Here is a 21,018-nt window from a genome sequence, read left to right on the forward strand (position 1 = left end):
ATTTAGAGGACTTCTGTACTCTTTAACCCTTTGATATTTTGGAATTTCCTATTATTTTTAGTACAATCAACTAACCAATACATTGGACTCCAAGTCTGAAAGACTTCTTTTACTTTCTCTCGAAACAAAACAAGGATTAAGATGAACAAATATCTTTCCAGAAAATACTTTAGTTTTCTCCATCTATGGGAAAAGATGAGCGGTGACTAGGAAAACATGGCCTGGAATTTCAGAGACAGGAGTTCAAATTCCATCTCCCAGCTCACAACTGTGAGCTGACTGTGGCTCAGATCATGAACTCCTGATTGCAAAATTCAGACTTAAATTGAAGAAAATATGGAAAATCACTAGACCATTCATATATGAATTAAATCAAATCACTTACAATTATACAGTAGAAGTGACAAATAGATTCAAAGGATTAGATCTGACGGACAGAGTGCATGAAGAACTATGGACAAAGGTTCATAACACTATAAAGGAGGCAGTGATCAAAACCATTTCCAAGAAGAAGAAATGCAAAAAGACAAAATGGTTGTCTGATGAGGCCTTGCAAATAGCTGAGAAGTGAAAGGCAAAAGAGAAAAGGAAAGATATATCCATCTGAATTCAGATTTCCAAAGAATAGCAAGGGGAACTAAGAAAGTCTTCCAGAGTGAATAAAGTGAAGAAATAGAAGAAAACAATAGAATGGGAAAGACTAGAGATTTCTTCAAGAAAATTAGAGATACCAAGGGAACATTTCATGCAAAAATGGGCACAATAAAGGACAGAAATGGCAGGGACATAACAGAAGCAGAAGATATTAAGAAAATACACAGAAGGACTATACAAAAAAGATCTTCATGACCCAGATAACCACAATGGTCTGATCACTTGCCTAGAGTCAGACATCTTGGAGTGTTGAACTCAAGCGGGTCTTGGGAAGCATCACTACAAACAAAGCTAGTGGAGGTGATGGAATTCCAGCTGAGCTATTTCAAATCCTAAAATATGATGCTGTGAAAGTGCTGCACTCAATATGTCAGCAAATTTGGAAAACTCAGCAGTGGCCACTGGACTGGAAAAGGTCAGTTTTCACCCCAGTCCCAAAGAAAAGCAGTGCCAAAGAATGTTCAAACTACTGCACAATTGCACTCACCTCACATCCTAGCAAAGTAATGCTCAAAATTCTCCAAGTGAGGCTTTAACAGTATGTGAACTGAGAACTTTCAGATGTTCAAGCTGGATTTAGAAAAGGCAGAGGAAACAGTGACCAAATTGCTAACATCCATTGGATCATAGAAGAGCAAGACAATTCCAGGAAAGCATCTACTTCTACTTCATTGACTACACTGAAACCTTTGACTGTGTGGATCACAACAAACTGTGGAAAGTTCTTCAAGAGATGAGAATACCAGACCACCTGACCTGCCTCCTGAGAAATCTGTAGCAGGTCAAGAAGCAACAGTTAGAACCAGACATGGAACAACAGACTGGTTCCAAATTGGGAAAGGAGTATGTCAAGGCTATATATTGTCACCTTGTTTATTTATAATTTATATGCAGAGTACATCATGTGAAATGCTGGGCGAGATGAAGTACAGGCTGGAATCAAGATTGCTGGGAGAAATATCAATAACCTCAGATATGCAGATGACACCACCCTTATGACAGAAGATGAAGAGGAACTAAAGAGTCTCTTGATGAAGGTAAAAGAGAAGAGTGAAAAAGCTGGCTTAAAACTCAACATTCAAAAAACAAAGATCATGGCATCCAGTCCCATCACTTCATAGCAAATAGATGGGGAAACAAAAGAAACAGTGACAGACTTTATTTTCTTGGGCTCCAAAATTACTGCAGATGGTGACTGCAGCCATGAAATTAAAAGATGCTTGCTCTTTGGAAGAAAAGCTATGACCAACCTAGACAGTGTATTAAAAAGCAGAGACATCGCTTTGCCAACAAAGGCCCATACAGTCAAACCTATGGTTTTTCCAGTAGTCATGTATGGATGTGAGAGTTGAACCATAAAGAAGGCTGAATACTGAAGAATTGATGCTTTTGAACTGTGGTGTTGGAGAAGACTCTTGAGAGTCTCTTGGACTGCAAGGAAATTAGTCCTGAATATTGGAAGGACTGATACTGAAGCTGAAGCTCCAATCCTTCAACCACATTATGCAAAGAGCTGACTCATTAGAAAAGACCCTGATGCTGGGAAAGATTGAAGGCAGGGGAGAGGGGGACGAAAGAGGACAAGATTGTTGGATGGCATCCCTGACTCAATGGACATGAGTTTGAGCAAGCTCCAAGAGATGGTGAAGGACAGGAAAGCCTGGCATGTTACAGTCCATGGGATCGCCAAGAGTGGGACATGACTGAGTGACTAAACAATGACAACTACTCACTACTGTGGGTGAACTTGACAAAATTACTAAAACACTTAAAGCCTCCATATCCAGGTCCTCTTTTGTCAAATGTCAACAATGACAATAGCTATTGCATGAATCTGACACGAGGCTTAATTAAGGTAATGCATGAAAACTGTTTGGACTGCCTCACCTGTATAGTTGACCCTTGAACCATATAAGGGCTGGGAAGCTGATCCTCTCTGCAGTTGAAAATCTGAGTACAGCTTGCCCTGTGTATACACAGTTTCTCTATAACCGCAGTTCCATATCCATGGATTCAACCAACCACAGACTGTGTAGTATTTAATATTGACTATTAAAAAAAAATCCATGTATAAACAGACCTGCACAGTTCAAACCCGTGTTGTTCAAGGGCCAAATGCACTTAGTACTCAATAAACGAGACATGCTGCTGTTAGGATGAAGATGAGTGGCTACTGTAATTGTTGTAATTGGGGATCCTCAAGCAGCAGCTTTAGGATTTTCAAGAGCAGTTCATTGGAATCTCCATGTCTCTGCATTCCATAAAATTTGGCCCAGAAACACACTTGCCCAAGCCAATGTGCCTTCTTGTTCCCTTCAATGCCACCTCTGACAAACCACTTCTGTGGACATGGTCAGGTCAACAGGAAGCCAAGAAGCCATTACATTCCTTACATGAGCTGTTGAGTATCAAGACATCAGTGGGGCAGTCGGCACCAGGGAGCAGGCATCCAAACATAACAGACTCCTCCTCTAACACTCTCTGGATTCTGGGGCCAGGGCATTCACTGAAATGTAATGCAGTCACCAAAGACAGCAAAAGTGCCAGTCATCCACCATGGAGCCCAGCGCAGTTTCATCATATGGAGACAGGGGTAGAAACAGTACACGTCTTCAACATACCTGGTGAATCATCTTTTTAGAAAGGCAATTTAGAAAAAGCCACCAGAGTGAATTCTATACACGTCAACTATGTTAATGAATGTGTGTGTGGTGGCAGGGGCCGGGGCGAGGTGAGGAGGACATTCACTGGACTCTACAGGGAAAAGTTAAACATGGTCTTGGAGGGGTGAAATCTCAGGCGTGCTGCACCACTCACATATAACAAACAAACAAAAAACAGAACAAAACAGGAAAGACACAACCAAAAGACTCTCAGGAGACTCAGTAGCTCCCAAGGCAAAAACAAACTATTAGTGCTGTGCGTTAAGTCATTTCAGTCATGTCCAACTCTTTGCAACACTATGGACTGTAGCCCACCAGGCTCCTCTGTCCATGGGATTCTCCAGGCAGGAATATTGCAGTGGGTTGTGATGCCCTCCTGCAGGGGATCTTCCCAACCCAGGGAATCTGTGTCTCTTCTGTCTCCTGCATTGGTAGGCAGGTTCTTTACCACTAGAGCCACCTTCATTTTTCTGCAAGTCAAGGCCCAGGCATGCCCACTGGTCTTCCCTTTCTCAAGCTTCCTCTAATACACAGAGAACAAAGGAATACCGGAAGACCCTTTGGCAGAGACCACAAGGATCTGTGGTACAAGCATGCATTATTCCATTTAACTCTCACTGCAGGTATAAAAATCATTCTTTTGATTTCATTTTGCTATTAAAAAAAAAAAAGTCAAAATTATGGAGCTAAAGTTGCCAAGAGTCAGACAGCTTCAAAGTAGGTAGCACCTTGACTCGAACCCTGGTGCACTGAACTTAGTATTTCTTGATCCTGTCAGTACCTGCAAATTGCATGGATGCTCCATCCCCAGACTAGTTTAATATGAATCTCGTGGGGGCACAGCTGGAGCAGAGGTGTGTTCTCAAAGCTCTTCAGGGATGGTAGTGGAGTTCAGGCCCACAGACCCACCCCCAGTGCTATACTGTGGAGGCCACTGATGTGCAGTAACTACTTTGGGGGTGGGGGGTTATTAGTGATTTTAAAATGAGAGGAGAAAATTAGAAGAAAAAAAAATTTCAGACATCTGGAGATCTTATCCAACAGCTAATCTTTTACCTCCTATGTGTAATAGCTTTGCAATCTGCAAAGCATTTTTACTTCTCTTATTTTAATTGAGTCTCACAAAAGTCCCATCTCACTGAAATTCCTATTTTGCTGACGAACAAACTGAGGCTCAGAAAGCCTGAGGAATCTGTCCAAGTCCACACAGTGGCCGTTCTGAGGCTCAAACTGAAGTCTTCATGGTTCAAGTCCCATGTATCAAAGAAACCCTATCAGAAACCTGGACTCTCCTATGATCGGCAAAATATATATTTTTTTCTCACTTTCCCCTGGATATTTGACATTGAGTTAGCATCACTGGGGGCAAGAAGGGGTGGGGAAATAAATGAATGCTAATAAAAATATTTTGAAAGCAGATATTGTTTTAGTAGTTTTGAAAAGGGCAATGTCACTGCCATAGAGTGTGGCTTCTGAGAAATATGAATACAAGCTCTCACTGGACATGAACTTGAGTTAAAAGAAAGCAGCTAAAATGAATAGCCCTAAATGAGTCAGGGCTACTTAGGGAGTTCATTTACTTTCCATGATAAGAATAAAGAAATGTTTCAAGTTCTCTGTTTGAAACACAAAAAGCTGACCAGGAATATGGTATCTTATGAGAAAATATGTGAAGCCTGGGAACATGACTTGGTTTAATGATTTATCAACTTCAGTTAAAAGAAATCTGGGTGATCTTATCATTCGGCTAGCCTCCCTTCCTGAAAGTTCTGCTCACCCAGATAAGTTACTGCTGAGCCAACATCCTCCTTGGCTATGCTTCACTTTGTCTCAGACAAAACTGAAGGAAGCGCCATGAGCTACACAATGCTACTGTATACAGAACCAGGTAAAAAGCAGAGGCTAGAAAATTCTCCCGATGCTTGCTTAGACTGCAGGGTGTTTGAATCCAGTTCTGTCACCACTCTGTTATATGGAGACAAGTTCTTAACCTTTCCAAGCTCCACTTCATATATATGCATATATGAAGGGAATGGCAACCCACTCCAGTATTCTTGTCTGGAGAATTCTACGGACAGAAAAGTCTGGTAGACCACAGTCCATGGTGTCGCAAAAAGTCAGACATGACTGAGCAACTAACACACCCACACGCGTATACACACATAGACCCGGCTTCACGGGCATGTGGCCTGTGTAACTGCACACAACCCTACCACCTAGAAGGGCTGCATGCTGTGTTTACTGCTCTGCTCTTGCTGTCGTGAAATTCTCAGTAATTTTTGAGCAAAGTCCCCCATTTTCGTTTTGCACTGGACACTGCAGATTAGGTGCTGGTCCTGTTTATACCTGTCTCTCGAGTTGTTGGAAAGGACTGCAAGTGTTAAGATCGGTCTGCAACCTAGGCCTGGTATGTAGGAGGTGCTCCTGGAAGATAGCTACTGCTACCTGCATTATTCTCATATTGCTGAGGCCACGTATGTTATCTGGCCCTGAGCACTGTTTTCTATAAGCTGGGTGGATAGAGTTGAATCAAAGACTCAGCCTAAGCAACCAAGAGAGACCACTATACCTCTTAGACTGCTTGCATGTGAAGCTGAAGAACCTTCTCAAAGCTCCCTCAAGTTGGTAATATGTTTGCACAAATCAGTGACTTCTCTTCCTCCCACATGGCACTGCAGACCACAAGCAGATGCTCTTTCCCTCTGATGGCACTGCTAAGTAGACTAGCCATCAAGACACCTGGTAAGTGGCCAAGCAACCAAAGAAAGAGTCCATGCCAAGTAGGCAAGCATCGCCTTGCTTTAGAGAGAGAGGCAGTAGACTATGGACCAGTGGAGAGAGATAAAAGGAGGTTGATGAAGGGAGATGGCATTCATTCTTCACTTTGAGCTCTGCTGTTCTGAAGAAGATAGTGTGCGGGGCTCTTGGGTATGAGAGGAGTTTCTTTAGGATTGGGTATGAGCAGACCAAATGAAGAAACTTTGTGCCAGGGTACACTGTCCAAGATGCTGAGATGGCAGATCAACTAGGTGAATGGACCTTGACCTTTACCACGGCTCAGCCACGTCACCAAAGCAACTCAGCCTCCATGCACCCTGTGTTTGGGAGTGGGGTACAGTTAAATATGGTGCCTGACATCACACCATTACTTTTGGCTACATCCTTTCAGGGCTTCTGAAATACAGACTTTTTCTGATAAACAGGACTGTCAACCTTATTCTCTGAGTAAGCATGCTGGAAAAGGCAAGGGCATGAATGTCTGAGTTCCAAAAGGACGGCAGTACCCCAACACTGGATGGAGACCCCATCGCTAGGTGTCATGGGAAGCCTGTTGTAAAATATATGAATTAAAAAAAATCATCTGGTGCAAGGTAAAAAGGAAACTCAAAGATCCACAGCAACAAAAATCATAGCAGCAACTAGCAATTATGGAGCCTTTAATATATGCCAGGCATTGTGTCAGAACTTTATGCTTATTATTATCTCCTTAACTCTGACAGAAACCTTTGCAAGTAATTATTATTAGCATCTTCATTTTTCACGTAAGGAAAGCAAAGCTTGGGGTGGTAACATGACTAACGCTGAGCCATGCAGCCAGAAAATGTCAAGAGCCTGGATTTGAACCCAGTCCATCTGACTTCAAATCTCAAACTGTAATTTCTGTCCTGGCCTCATGAGGGGGCCTTTCAAAGAGGCCTAGGAGGTTTGTCAGGTAATTCCTGGATGACAGCACTTGCTGTTAAAATCGAGGAGAGAGTCCTAGCCTTCCCCCTTTCTCAGATGTTAGCCACTTTTGTAGAAGAAAGTTCTAAATTCAAGTCATTCATACTTCACCCACAGTAACGAGAAATCTAGGAACTTAAAATACTGCTTTAACCTTTCCTCTCTCCCACCAAACTGTTTGAAAGGAAAATCCAAGAGGGAAGAGGGGGGAAGAAAGTAATTTTGTTAAAAAAAAAAAAAAAGTTGAAAAATATGCTTTCAAATGAGAAACACGTGTGTGATTATTCTCCCTCTTTTGTCTCTCCCTACCCCCACCAAGTTGAAAACAAGCTAAAACAATACAAACGTATACCATGTAAAGGCACGAGAAGCCAGGGGTGCCTCGGACGGCAGACAATCCAGCACAGCAACCCCAGTCCAGCTCCATGCCCAATTTTCAAGCTTATGTACAATGACTCCTGGCAAAAAATGTACTTGAATTTTAAAGAGGGAATCTAGCAGGGGTGAACACTCAGGCAGGCTGGAAAGCAAGTGTGTCAGAGGTTTCAGAAGTGCTGGAGTTATGCCATTTTAACATATCATTTCTTGTTTCCCTCTTTCTGGCACAAACAAGCTACAGAATCTCAAAAATTGGGTCATCATTTTTGAATTCCCTGCTTTCAGCACAGCGCTCAGTTGGTCTTATTGACTAGCTTAAAAGTCTGATTTCCTGAGCTAACACTTCCTGTCCATTCAGCTGCAGGGGAGTAATAAACTCGGGGACTGTCTTCCCCACTGGCAACCAATGTGCAATAGTTCTCACAGGAGAACTGGGTTCTATCCTTGTATTTCCTGATATTATATATTTAACAGCATCAAATATGTCCAGGAAAGTACCACTTCAGAGGCCACTATTCTCCCTGGGAGGCTGAGGTGAGGGAGAACTGACTCCTGGGGGCACATCACCGGGATCCTGATCTCTTAGGGTGACGTCCTTTCCCATCAGCTCTGGTATTCCCACAAGTATGGCTGGCCTGCCCATGAGGGACACGGGGCTGTGAGCGTCACTCAAGAGTCAACAAGAGCCCTTGCGACTCAACTGAGTGGTCCCTACCACGAATTCTGAAACCTCTTGGTTGTGTTCTATCAGCAGATTTAAACTTATCTCCATCCGGGAGCATGTTTTGTGAATTTTTCCTTGATTTTCTAAAATTATATCGAGTCTCTAAACATCACTTTCCATCCCTGAATTCCAGATTGCTAGCAAGTTTCACCAGTTTGTCAGTGTGAGACAAGACACTCTCTTCCCTTTTTGACCAAATGAAAATGGTTCCTACTTCTCTGCAATCACTTGCTTCAGACCAATATAATCTCCTTCCAGTTCAGGCTCTGACTTCAGGACCAGCCTCTAGTAAATACTATGCTAAGGGAACAGGGAACGCATTGTGAGCTGAGTTTCTGAGACTCTTAACCCTCATGCAAAAGGCATCAAATTTCAGGAGATCTTCTGGAGCATGAACACAGCCATGGGGTCAAGTCTGGGCTTGCTTTATTTGACCTTGGTTTGTTTTATTTTATTTAAGCAACCTTTCTTGGGGGGGGGGGGGGCGCAAGGAACCGTAAAATCCTTACCTTTTAAAGGAGCCCATTGTTAACAATTTGTTCATCACAGCTCCCTCCACCTCACCAAAAAAGTCTCCAGTCTGTGGGGAAGAAAAGACGACCCAAGAGGAAGTGTAGATAAATAATGTGCCCAAACACCAGAGAAGAAATAAAAATGGACAGAGTTTGTGTCCTGGAGCTGACAGGGGCAAAAGGAGGTTTTCAGGAGTACTGTTACATAAACATGGAAAAGGTCTTAATAGTCATGAGAAGTTATGGGATTACAGAGCAAACAAATAAGCAGATGTGGATGTTTCAAATGCATGGCAGGGGTGGGGGGTGGGGTAAGAGTGGCATTGCATAACATGTGCTAAGTGCTGGAAATAAAACACACATGCACATGTGTGCACATATGTGCACATACACACATGTAGGAGCACATGCACACACACTCTTGAAAGGAGGCAGTAGGCATTAATCTGCTCTCAATTCCTTGTGAGTAAAACACTACTTCAGACAGACAGAAACAGACTGTGAAAGGGCTTCCTAAGCAGTAATAAAAAGAATTGTTTATAATTCCTAAATGACCTGTTTAGGGATATACAGCAGTCTTCTTCCTCGGCTCTATAAATTTCCTACAGTGGAGAACACTTGCTTTCTCTAAGTCACTTTCTGAGGAACACCTTCATTTTGTCCGTAGGCAGCTAATATGTTGACCAAGAATCTGGACAGAAAGCTGTCCAGATCTGGGAAGAGAAGGCTCGGCCAGTCAGACTTCCAATGGCTGACTCCGGCTCTGGGACTGTCTTCAGGGTACTCCCCCAGTGCTAAGCTTATGCTTCCGCAAGTCTAGTTCTTGGTGTTGGCCGAGATTTGCAAACTCTGAATGGTGGAATGAAGGATTAACATCCTCGGACATCCCTCCAGACTCCTGGAGCCAAGGGGGATGATGTATTGAATATGGCAGAACAGAGCTTGGACCAACAGCCTTCCTCTGCCAACAGACTGGAAGGGGCCAGTGCAGACCAGTAGAGAATCCCCATCTCTCCTGTGAGTGCTCTGAGAATTTGTATCTTATGTGGCAGAGAGTAGAGGGCATTACACTCAGAGCCCAAATCACATAAATTCCACATGTGGTATGTGCTCATTCATGTCCAACTCTTTGAAACCCCACAGACTGGCACCTTCCAGGCTCTCTGTCCATGGAATTTTCCCAGCAAGAATACTGGAGTGGGTTGCCATTTCCTTCTCCAGGGGATCTTCCCGACCTAGAGATTGAACCTGTGTCTCCTGCACTGGCAGGCAGATTCTTCACAGCTGAGCCACTGGGGAAGCTCCTACCTGAAGTTCATAGACTTTGTATTAACTAAATCCTGATTTCCTTATAATGGCGTGACCTCAAGTAGGCTCTTAGGAGTCTTCAGGCAGAAGGGCACATACAGGCTTTGCCAAACAGTCAGAAAAGACGAGGAAAGAAGGAGATGACATTTCACTGATTGAAGACTGAGCATTGCCTTTTTCACTCCAGGGAAACTTGAACTTTTGGCAAACTCTGTGGGTATGTGCTGCTGTTGGGAGCAAGAAGGACATGCACATTTCCTGTGTGTAAATATGCCAGTGTCAATGGAACTGGTTGTTAGATGAAGAAGAATTAACCTAATTGGGGTACAGGAAACCAGACATTAAACAAGCCAAGGCAGGGCAGGCTCCATGGGCTATTCTACCCAGAAGTAAAGGAGGGAACAGAGACCACATGTAGTGGCTATGGCTTAGGAGAGGTCACTATTTCAGTGGTTCATTTTGTTGGCTGGTCCAAGACTCAGCACTTAAAGACATCTGCCATGTTGTCCCCCCCGCCCCCCACCCTGCCCCCGCCACAGGATCAGGTTCTCATCCCAGCCCTCCATGATTATGGCAGGACAGCAGAGCTCCTCCTCACAGGAGATTAATTTGGGTTCTCACTCCTCCCAGACACAGGGGTATGTTACCATAGGCCTCTCTATGGCCATTCCTGCTCCCAAGAAACCGACTGAGTTTCACGTGCTTATCCTTCCTATCTAATGTCCATCAACTGTCCAACATCCAGTGACGTCCAGCATCTGAGGAGACCATGTGTGGGCAGTTTGAGTCCCAACTATGTAATTATCATCGACCAAAGGTACATTTAAAATCCCACAACATTCTCACAGATAAGAGGGAAAACCGAAGCACAGTCCCACATGTTACCTGGAGCCAGAGTTCACAAATTAACAAGCCACAGAGCTCAGACCCTAAGGAGCCATACTTAAGGACAATTAACTAATTTATTAGGCATTAATGGGTCTATCACACTGTTGACTATTGAAACATTTTAAATGATGTAAATGAAACCTCATTATAAAATGCTAGCATCCTCAAGTATTAGAGTTAGAAGACGACTTCTGCAGTCAACCATCCTCTGTTCATAGAACCCACCAGGAGTCCCGGCAAGTTAAGGGATGTACCCAATATCCCAAATCGAGTTAAGGAAGAAAGCTCACATCAGAAACCATCTGCCTCCACCTCTGGTGTTACTTTCCTACACCATACGGCTAAACTGATTTGGATTTGACTCTAACATGCTAATTTCATTTCTAACTGTAGAGAAAGCGTTCAGGCACCACGTTTTAAAGGAGAAACTCACGTTTCTCTGTAACAATGCTATTGATTTTAACTCTTACTTTGATTTCCAAATAAAAGTGGAGCTTTCTTTGCTGAGCACCCTAGTTTGGTTTGTTTCCATCTCTCCCTTCTGCCCCCACACTGCACATGGCTGGATCAAATGAGAAACATTCTTCATCTACATGTGGATTCTTGGCCCTCAGTGTTGAGAACCCAAGTTAATCCAAGGACTCAGATAACTGACTTTTAAAAAGGAAAAACCAGAAAGAAAGCCATAAAGAATAATTATGTTGACATACATACATATATTTGTGTGGATGTATAAATTATATATAAAGATAAAACATCAAAATATTAAAAGGAGGAAACCTCCTTAAAATTACCCAAACTCTTTCAGGCACCTCCACACTTGAGGTAAAGAATTCTATAAATTGAACATTTTATGTGTAAGAGAGCAGACCCTGGGCTCTGCACCCCTCCTCTCCTCCCTGGAGGTAAAATCTCTTTGGGGCCTGCTGAGAAGTAGGCTGTGACATTCTTAAAGGGGTGGAAATAATGTTTTATAATCTCCTGCTATTACTTCTTAAATACAGATCATTGTCTCAAAGTTTCAACACCATATTTCACTTCCCCTGAACCAAGCACAGTCTGGGATTCTTACTGTGAGTAGGTAGAGATTCCTCACTCACCTGAGTGTAGTCTTCAGATACCAGAATAAATCCATTATTGTCTATGAGGTAACAATTCACAGTCTAGAAAATAAAAACACCACAGTTTCAATTTTGGGTCCTCAGACTGCTTTTACATGCAATGATGTACTTCCAACTTGAGAGACACCTATTGTAGGCTGTTTGGGGGGAACTGGAAATGCCAGCTGGTTCTTGGAGTTAAGGCCAGAGTTAAGCTGACCCCAGCACTTGTTTTGCAAAACTAACAAATAAACCTAAAACACTAAGCAAGCCTTGAACATCCCATATTGGGATAAAAAAAAAATACATTTAAAAATTATTCATTACCGTTTGTCTTCCTTTTTAAAAATTTATATGACCTGAATAATATTTCCCAGGAACAAAGTGTCCAGAGGCCTCTGAACCTGTATTAACAGTGGTTGAAGTGCAGGCTGTTTTGAAAGCAAAACGACAGCACAATGCCATTACTCTAATGATGTATTAATGAAAACACCGTGTCAGCTCAGAAGACCATCAGGGGACCAGGTAATATTTTTTAATTTGTTCATAGACTTAGGCAGGGGGGAAGGGGCAGACTTCTGTTAAAGGGGCCCCTCAGGCCTCCTAAAGGTTTTCAAACTGTGTTTTTAATTGGGAGCTGGATTTGGGGGCAGGGCTGTTAGCTTTTGGTAGCTCAGACTTATAAATTGTAGCAAGGTAAGCCCAAACCTCTGCTTCCCCCACACTACTTTAATCTCAAGTGAATGATTTGCTACAGGCTAAGTTTTAATTACAGTGCTGTGGAGTTTAAATTTAAGGTTTAATTCCATCCTTGATGTAACTCAGTTTCTATTTATTGCAGCTTTACATACCGACTGCAACATTTAATTTGTAACATATCTTTACCCTGAGCTAAAGTCCCCTAACTCCAGGCCACTGCAGGGTTGTATTTTTCTGGGACATTTACCTATCCATGGAGTTGATTCTAGCGAGACACAAAAGTACAGCAGTAAGCTAGTCAGAAAGATGCATCCTTTATTAGTAGGTAATGGTGGAGATTCAGCAGGAAATTAAAAGCCTTGCTAGCACCTTTCAGAAAAGAGCTGGCTGCTTTGGTGAGCAAGTTCCTCTCGGTTATTCAAAGGGGCCAGATGAAGGTCACACTCTTGTTCTTCACAGAAGCCCTTGGCTGCCCGGACACTACATTGGCCCAGCTGAGAGTCCTGACAAACACTCCCCTTTTCTAGGACATAGCACTACGAAAACACTTGCAGAGCCCGGCTATCCAATATGGCAGCCACGAAGTATGTGCAGATTTACGTTTAATTTTAAGTTAATTGGATCATATGAGACAAATTGGAGACATAGACCTTGATGCAAAGGGAGGTTAACCTTCATTCAATCAATAAAACTACCTGTTGAGCATAGGAGTGGCCTCCATATACTGACTCTCCAAATCCTTACAATTGTGTAGAGAATCCAAAGTCACCATAACTCACCCTCCATCCCTAACTATAAAATAAATTCCTACTCAAACATCCCTAGTCAATTGGTATTACTGTTATCAGACCTATAACTTTGTGGTCAGTCTTTCTCTGCAAATATTAGACAATACAGGACAAACACAAGGCAACTAAAAATCTTGGGAAAGAAGCAATATTTCCTGAAGTCTATGAGGGTGATACTGGAGATCGGCTCCAATCACACATGAAACCACATTAGCACCCATAAGAGATAAAACATGCAGGAAAAACACAACATCACCACCAATAACATGAAAGACGCTCCCAGAGAGAATGATTTCAAAAGGAAGAGACTCAGAGAAGCTCCTGGGGAAACTGATTAGACTCCACTATATTTGACCTCCCTTGTGACCACTTTGAGAAAATCAAATATAAAGTGCAGGATTAACTATTTTGATTTTTATAATTTTATCTGAAATATTATACTCCCCACTCCCAAACCAAACGTGTTTTTTGTTAACAGAATTAGGATATGACTGCAGTTATAAATGTATTAAGTTTAAATTTGTTAAGTAAAATAAATATATCTCACCATTTCCACTCTATTTAGAGATGAAGCTTCAATAAAATGTTTCATAATTTGACGTAAATATTTGGTTCTTTCCCCACCCTCATTTCTTGGAAATGATGACCTCGTGCCCCTTATAATGGACAGCACTGCATGGAATCAACGTTGGAGTGGGCATTAGGAGACTCACTTCTCAGCTATCAACCTCCGTTTCTACTCTCATCCGATGTGGAAGGAACAGGAGTGACAGTATGCAACAGATATTGTCAACCTTGCGATTGACAAATCACTGAGAAAATCACAGGTCAGAAGCAACGATGTGTCACTGATGTAGAACTGGGTCCCTTAATCTGAAAGGTGTCATTTAATTTTCATTACAGGCAATATTGTTGCATTAGGGATATTCAGTCACTGTAACGCCTTCATAAACATCTCCCTGCCAACAACCACTTGGATTAAATTATTGGGAAGTACAGTGGAATGGAGTAAGGCCCTTGAAGTTAAGTGAGCAGAGTGCTGCGTTATGAAAGAATCAGAGTAGAATCAGCCAGATTCAAGTCTGGATAAATTGTTTTCTCTATGTCTCTTTACAGTAGTTAATTGTCTTCTCCATTCTCCCTCCTCTAGTAAAAGGAAATAGAAGAGATATTTTGTCGGCTTTCCCTCACTATGCTACTTCTGCCCCAAATTAAGCCAAATTTCTCAGGAGTCTCCCCATTCCTTTGTCACAAGGGCAGAATGACAGGCTGAAGGGCTTGGGCAAACCAGGAACTCTAAGTTTTGACAGACATGGCAAGCATCCACTCCACAGCCCCCTATGACAAAACATCTAACGATGAAGTTGTTTGAAAAATGCAGAAATAAAGAGCTGGTGACAGTTGCCTTTTTTAAAAAAAGGCAACTTTCTTCATCTGCTTGTTGCCTTAACATTGCTCAGAGAAGTCTGATTTCAGGTCACAAAGGCAGGTTAGGTAAGATACCTGAGGTTAGAGCCCCAAACTTGGCCATGGTAATTGGGCCATCACAGATAGTAAGGAAAACTGGGGAGGAAGAGTACTTGGAAGTGAGAAGCACAGCACCAAACTTGAGTTACCTGGAAGGTGGTATTAGCTCTGAGGCTAAGAGGCTAGCTCGAGAGTCAGAGACTTGGACACTTGCAACCAGTACAACTTTGGGCAAAGCCTTTTAACACTTCCAGGCTCAGTTTCCCTATCCCAATGATGGAGATAGCAACAACTATCTCAGAGAAAAGATTAAGTAGGCCAGTGAGTGCAAATTGTTGAGCACAGTGCAAGGTGCATTATGAGTCCCCAAAGAACCATGTTTGTGTCTACTCAGCACCTACTATGTGCCCTCTGCATAAGTATCTTAATGCTGCACATTGACTTTCTTGGAGACAGAAATTATCACACAGTTTGTAGCAAGAGGTTGTGGAGACAAGTCAGCTGATAAGCACATGTGCTCATCTCCCCTTCTAACCAGTTAGCTCCTGGAGGACAGGGTCCATCTCTGACTGCATCCCATTGACTCCTCAGGGGCTGGAGGTACCAGGGATGTCAGGAGGGCTCAGCAAATAGGTCCTGAAGGAATGAGTGCGTGTGAGAGAGATTGCCTCTCAGGTTCTGAAGTTAACAGTCCCCTTGGGTGGAATGGAGCTCCTTAAAGTCCTCAGTGAGGCCCACGGCCAGGCCCTCCATGAAGATGTATCTATAAGCCTGGAAGACATCTGGCCAGACCGACTCCACCCAGCAGCCCAGGACACTCAAGTCAAGGGCCCAGGGAGGCCACTGCAGGGGGAGACAGAGGGACTGGATCGGATCCGAGGCAAAGTGTGTCTGATAAGTGTGTGGGAGTTGCGCCAGGTCTTCAGTAGAGAGGAGAAGCCAGAAGCACGTGAACTTAATGAGCCCCCACAGCTGTTTTTAATGGGGACCTGATCACTTGAGGGCAGTTGGAGGAGTGGAGGGACATGGTCTCAAAGACTTAATTAAAATCTATGAAAGGGAATGACACATGGAAAGAGTCTGCTGAAAGGATGGAAAGGGGCCTGGCTTTTCCTTTTAAAACTATGTCAACTAGGTGCCTGAAGCCAAAACTTTAGAGTCAAAATGGGAAATGGATGATAGCTTTAAAGTACAAAATGGGGACATTTGAGCATCAGATCAAGTTCAACAATCCTGCCTGTGCCACACTAATTTTCAAAGTGTGAACCTTCAAAATGGTATCGTAATGAGGCTCCATCCCCAAGGCTGTTAAAGCAGACATTAGTAGTGAGGAAGGCATCCTACCTTGCGCTTACGACGCCCAAGGACTAAAATGTGTGTGTGGCTGCCACCTCAGGTTTTGGGTTCAACTGAACCACTTCTCTAAGGGAAGGATGTGTCTGCAGACATTTCCATTTGATAGCTAATGTTTATTGAGGGCTTACCACAGGTCAGGAGCAGTGCTATAAAGTTTCCATGTATTATCTCATTCATCCTCACCATGTCTCTGGGGGTGTTTCCATCCCCATTGTATAGCTGAGGAAACTAAGGCAAGGCTTATTACTTTCAGAGCCACAGTTTGAAGCTACTCTGCCTCCACAGCCTGTACCTTTAACCACTATGCTAGACCACCTCTGAAATCAGTCACTGAACAAGTAACATATATTGTACTTTTCTAACTCTAAGCGGGAATCCATTTCCACTTATTTTTATGTATGAGAATGCACGGAGGCAGTGTTAGGCTGTAGGAAGGTTACCGCCTCTGACTTTATTCATCAAATTGTTCAACCAACTATTTGTCCATCCAATCAATCAACCAGAAACCAGTCAGTCAACCAACCAACTATCCAGAACACCATCAATCCCACCAGTCAACTAACCATCCATTCAGTCACCCAACTAACCAACCAGCTGTCCTCCGTTCTTTTAACACAAATTGGAGTTAGTAGCTTAACACAGGGCCTCGTGACACTGATTAATCAATGCTACTGTTGAGCTGTGTTGTCTTGAACTGAGCATTACAATAAGACAAGTAATGCCTTAAAGACAGAGGAGAGGTTTGAAGCCACTTGACTAGACTATGAGTGGCATTCCCAAACTTACTGAAAGGGTCCTGGTCATAAAACATCACAGGGTACTCTTTCCTTTGGGAAAATTATTTTTGATCTAATGGTCAGGAAACGTTGGACTTTTCTTTTACTCTTTGAATAGTAATTACTCACACAGCTTTATGATTTTTTTTCTTTTTAAACTGGCAGATATTTAAGGACTGAGCATTTTGTACTTTACCTTCACCCTATATTTCTTCTTTTATATTTCCTTACTTTTCTTTTGTTTGCCTACTTTTTGGAAATATACTTCTAATCCATGTTTTCTGTGTTGGAATGATGTTTGGTTAGGATTTCTTTAATTCCTGTGGTAACCAGAAGGAATATAAATGAGTGATCATTTATAAGCTCCACTTTATGTATTGACTAATGGTTTGGCTGACTCAGAGAGAGGAAGGCTGCCTGAGCCAAGGTGAAAATGCTACTTCACATGTGGTTGATCTAAGATGTGGGGCAGAAGGTACATGGGACTGGATGCTATAAAAACTTACATCTGATGGTCAAACTTGGGACAGTGGTATATCTTTTTTATTCTACTGCTCATGTGTGGAATTCAAATTTGTCTTCCCAAGACTTAGGGAGTGAGATAAGAAGAAAGAAAGAAGGGAGGGAAAGGGAGTTGTAGAAGGGAAGCAGTATGCTAGGACGCAACATTCTGAGTTTTCAACACTTAGATTTTTAAGCTTCTTTATTACATGGAATTAAGCAAGACATTTAATTTCCCTTATGCTCAGTTTTCCCCTTTGCAAAGTGGGACATATATTCCTATCCATTTCACTAGGTGGTTAAGAAGATGAAGAGGTACCACATTGGTAGAAAACTCTGAGAATTGTAGTGAGAGTTTCAAATGTCAGTAATTTGTAGCGTGTTCTATAACATGCCAAAATCCCAACAGTGCTGTTCATGGGACATTTAAATCATACTCCCCCAGCTCTCCAAAACTATCTGATTGGGAGAAGAAAGAGAAAGAAACAAAGCAAATGTCCCTGGGTTTTTGGAGACTGGTTCACAGCAATCTCTTAGGTCTGGCTCTGCGACACATTCCCCCTGTGAGAAGGCACCCTCAGTCATTCAGCCACCGCCACTGGCCCCCGCCCCAACTTGGTCAGCGCAGACACAGGCCCAGGAGACCATCATACCTCATCGTCACAGCTGATGGAGCATTTGCCATCCAGAGAGGCGCACTGTGAGGTGAGGGGGAAACAAAAGGAAACGTGTCATTTGGACACACCAGCATCTGCTAAGGCTGCCACCTGGTTACTAAAGGATGGCCCATCAAAGTCCTAGCCTGTTTCATCCAAAGGGAATGCTCCAGGATGAATCTGCCCATCCTCTCTAGGATGAGTACCAGCCCCAGACAGTAATATAAAAGTCAATTTGGGGGACTTCCTTGGCGGTCTAGTGGTTAACACTTCACCTTCCAATGCAGGGGGTGCGAGTTCGATCCCTGGGTGGGGAGCTAAAACCCCATATGCCTTGCAGCCAAAACACCAAAAACATAAAGCAGAGGAATACCGTAACAAATTCCATAAAGAATTTTTTAAAAAGACAACTTAGGAGTAACCTGGTTCTTTTTCATTTTAATTTATGTTGTCCATGTTAATTTATGCTTTATTCAACAGTGATATCTTTTTAAGACCTCAAATCTTTCAGTAACAATAGATATAATTATTTATTTAATTTTAAATTATTTCCCAGTGACTTTTTTAAAAACTCTGTGTTCTTGAGGCATAAATTCCTAAAGTATTTTCATTTAAGAAACTATATACCATCTCAGTATATAGGCTTGGACAGATGGAAACATCTTATGTGTTGCCATTCCTGCTGAGTTACTGAACAAACACCACTGATATTACTTAGTACAGAATACACAGTGCAAGTAAAGAATGTTCCCAGATTATCCAAGGCAGAGAAGCCCTCGGCCAAAGAAAGCAGATGCATGCTTAGTATAACCTAGCTACGCAGAATCCTTCAAAAATAGAAATAAAGAGATTCACAAATAATTGGGCATCATAAGATGTTTAAAAAGTCACTACGCAAATTCACAAAAGTCCCTGATATTTAGAAGAAAAACTTCTCTTCAAGACGGTCACTATTTTGATCTCACAATTACAGCTGTTTTCAGGAGCAAATTCTCTGCTTTCTCAGCATGTGGTGTCTAGCATGCTGTCAGTCCTTTATTTTGCACTGAAATGAAAGGTAACCTGAGCAGCCCAGCGGTTCATTTTACAAACATTCATCGGAAATCTGGCACTTTTAGGCTCTGGGTACTCAAATGTGAACACCTGTATAATAACAGTGTTGCTAATGCTTCAACATGCTGATTATAACTTACCTGTCTGCTGGCAGTCCAGAACTTCCTTTGGAAAAATTCAAGTTTCATCTGAATGCCTACAGCTGGGACAAATTATAAATAAAACAAGGCATTAGAGATCTCTTTACACAATTATTTAAGATTATCACAGAAAATTATCTGTCAAGGCAAGATGCTGATGTAAGCATATCAGATAAGAACACTTAAAAACTAAATTTACAGTGAAGCATACAACTAAGACATTTTATTGTTCAGGTAAGGAATTCTCAAGGTTACCTACACTCATATAACTTTTGACAGAACAAACTGAGCACAGTGCATATGGCTCTTTGGAGAGATGTTAGTTGAGTGTTTCTAAAATTCATACACTTGTGGTCAACACTCTCCCCAGCACAGCTGAAAACAGAAATAGAAATAAAAAGCATGTTCAGAAGATCATGGTTTTTTTCAGAGTTTCTGTTTCTGTCATTAATACATAAACTTGTGTACCTTGTATATTTTGCAAGAGTTTTCAGATATGAAATTTGAAAAGTTAGTTGTCATGGGTTGATGTTTGGAAGTGAGTCACTTGGTCATGATGTGACTTAGTTTAACTGGCCCCCAGTATCCACATCTCAATGATCTTCTCTCCGCAGGAACTCTGTGGGATTATATAGTTCTTTGCTTGTCTGTGAAAAGTTCCCTAAAGCAAGAGTGAAAGCTACTTCTAGTGAGAGAAAGGTACAGAAATGGAAGAGGTTAAGAAAGTGCTTTGAAATTTTGGGAAGAAGAATGCGAGGGAACCTCAGAACTATGCCATGAACAAGCTCACAATATTTCTATTAAGTCAAGACTTAAAAGTAACTCTTTTAGTAACTCTTAAAGCCATTAGAGAAAGTACTCAAGTCAGGGGAGAAAGCTCATCAGATGGCGAGAAGACTTTAGAGGAGATGGAAAGAAAAAATGAGATTGTGCTAGAAACACTACATTCCCCACAAGGGGCACCATTTAGCCCTGGGAAGTTATGCAAACTTCAATCCATGCACCTAATCTTCCCAATTTTTGCCATATCTGCATACTATCAAGGCTTCCCTGGTGGTTCAATCAGTGAAGAATCTGCTAGCAACACAGGACACCTGGGTTTGATTCCTGGGTCAGGAAAAACCCCTGGAGAAGGAAATGGCAACCCACTCCAGTACTCTTGCCTGAAAAATCCCCTGGACAGAAGAGTCTGATGGGTTATAGTCCATGGGGTCTCAAGAGTTAGACATGACTTAGCCACTAAACCATCACCATCACAGTATTGTTATTTATCTTTCCTCACTTTTTTCTTTTGCTGGAATACCTACAGTAACTTCAATCCACATAATGATATCTAGTAAAAGAAATGGAGAAGGCAATGGCACCCCACTCCAGTACTCTTGCCTGGAAACTCCCATGGACGGAGGAGCCTGGTAGGCTGCAGTCCATGGGGTCGTGAAGAGTCAGACATGACTGAGCGACTTCACTTTCACTTTTCACTTTCACGCATCAGAGAAGGAAATGGCAACCCACTCCAGTGTTCTTGCCTGGGGAGTCCCAGGGATGGGGTTGCACAGAGTCAGACACGACTGAAGTGACTTAGCAGCAGCAGCAGCAGTAAAAGAAATACATGATTACCAAAACCCCCCTCAA

The 21,018-nt window shown here is 42.4% G+C and overlaps 1 protein-coding gene across 4 annotated transcripts in view; it reads right to left on the reverse strand.

The window, feature by feature from the left end:
- Positions 1-21,018, reverse strand: part of CACNA2D3 (calcium voltage-gated channel auxiliary subunit alpha2delta 3) — an 846,876-nt gene that overhangs the window by 67,712 nt on the left and 758,146 nt on the right. For all 4 annotated transcript variants that reach the window (XR_006337469.1, XM_043885641.1, XM_043885642.1 and 1 more), the window contains 4 exons: positions 19,387-19,448; positions 18,191-18,235; positions 11,951-12,013; positions 8,652-8,722 (listed from right to left, as the gene is read on the reverse strand). Coding sequence is in view for 3 of the 4 variants with exons in the window: in XM_043885641.1 (XP_043741576.1) it covers positions 8,652-8,722; positions 11,951-12,013; positions 18,191-18,235; positions 19,387-19,448 (241 nt within the window). In the remaining variant the exon portion in view is untranslated. The remainder of the gene's footprint in view (positions 1-8,651; positions 8,723-11,950; positions 12,014-18,190; positions 18,236-19,386; positions 19,449-21,018) is intronic.

This window comes from Cervus elaphus, chromosome 24 (genome assembly GCF_910594005.1).
Source record: "Cervus elaphus chromosome 24, mCerEla1.1, whole genome shotgun sequence".
NCBI classification, from domain to species: domain Eukaryota; kingdom Metazoa; phylum Chordata; class Mammalia; order Artiodactyla; family Cervidae; genus Cervus; species Cervus elaphus.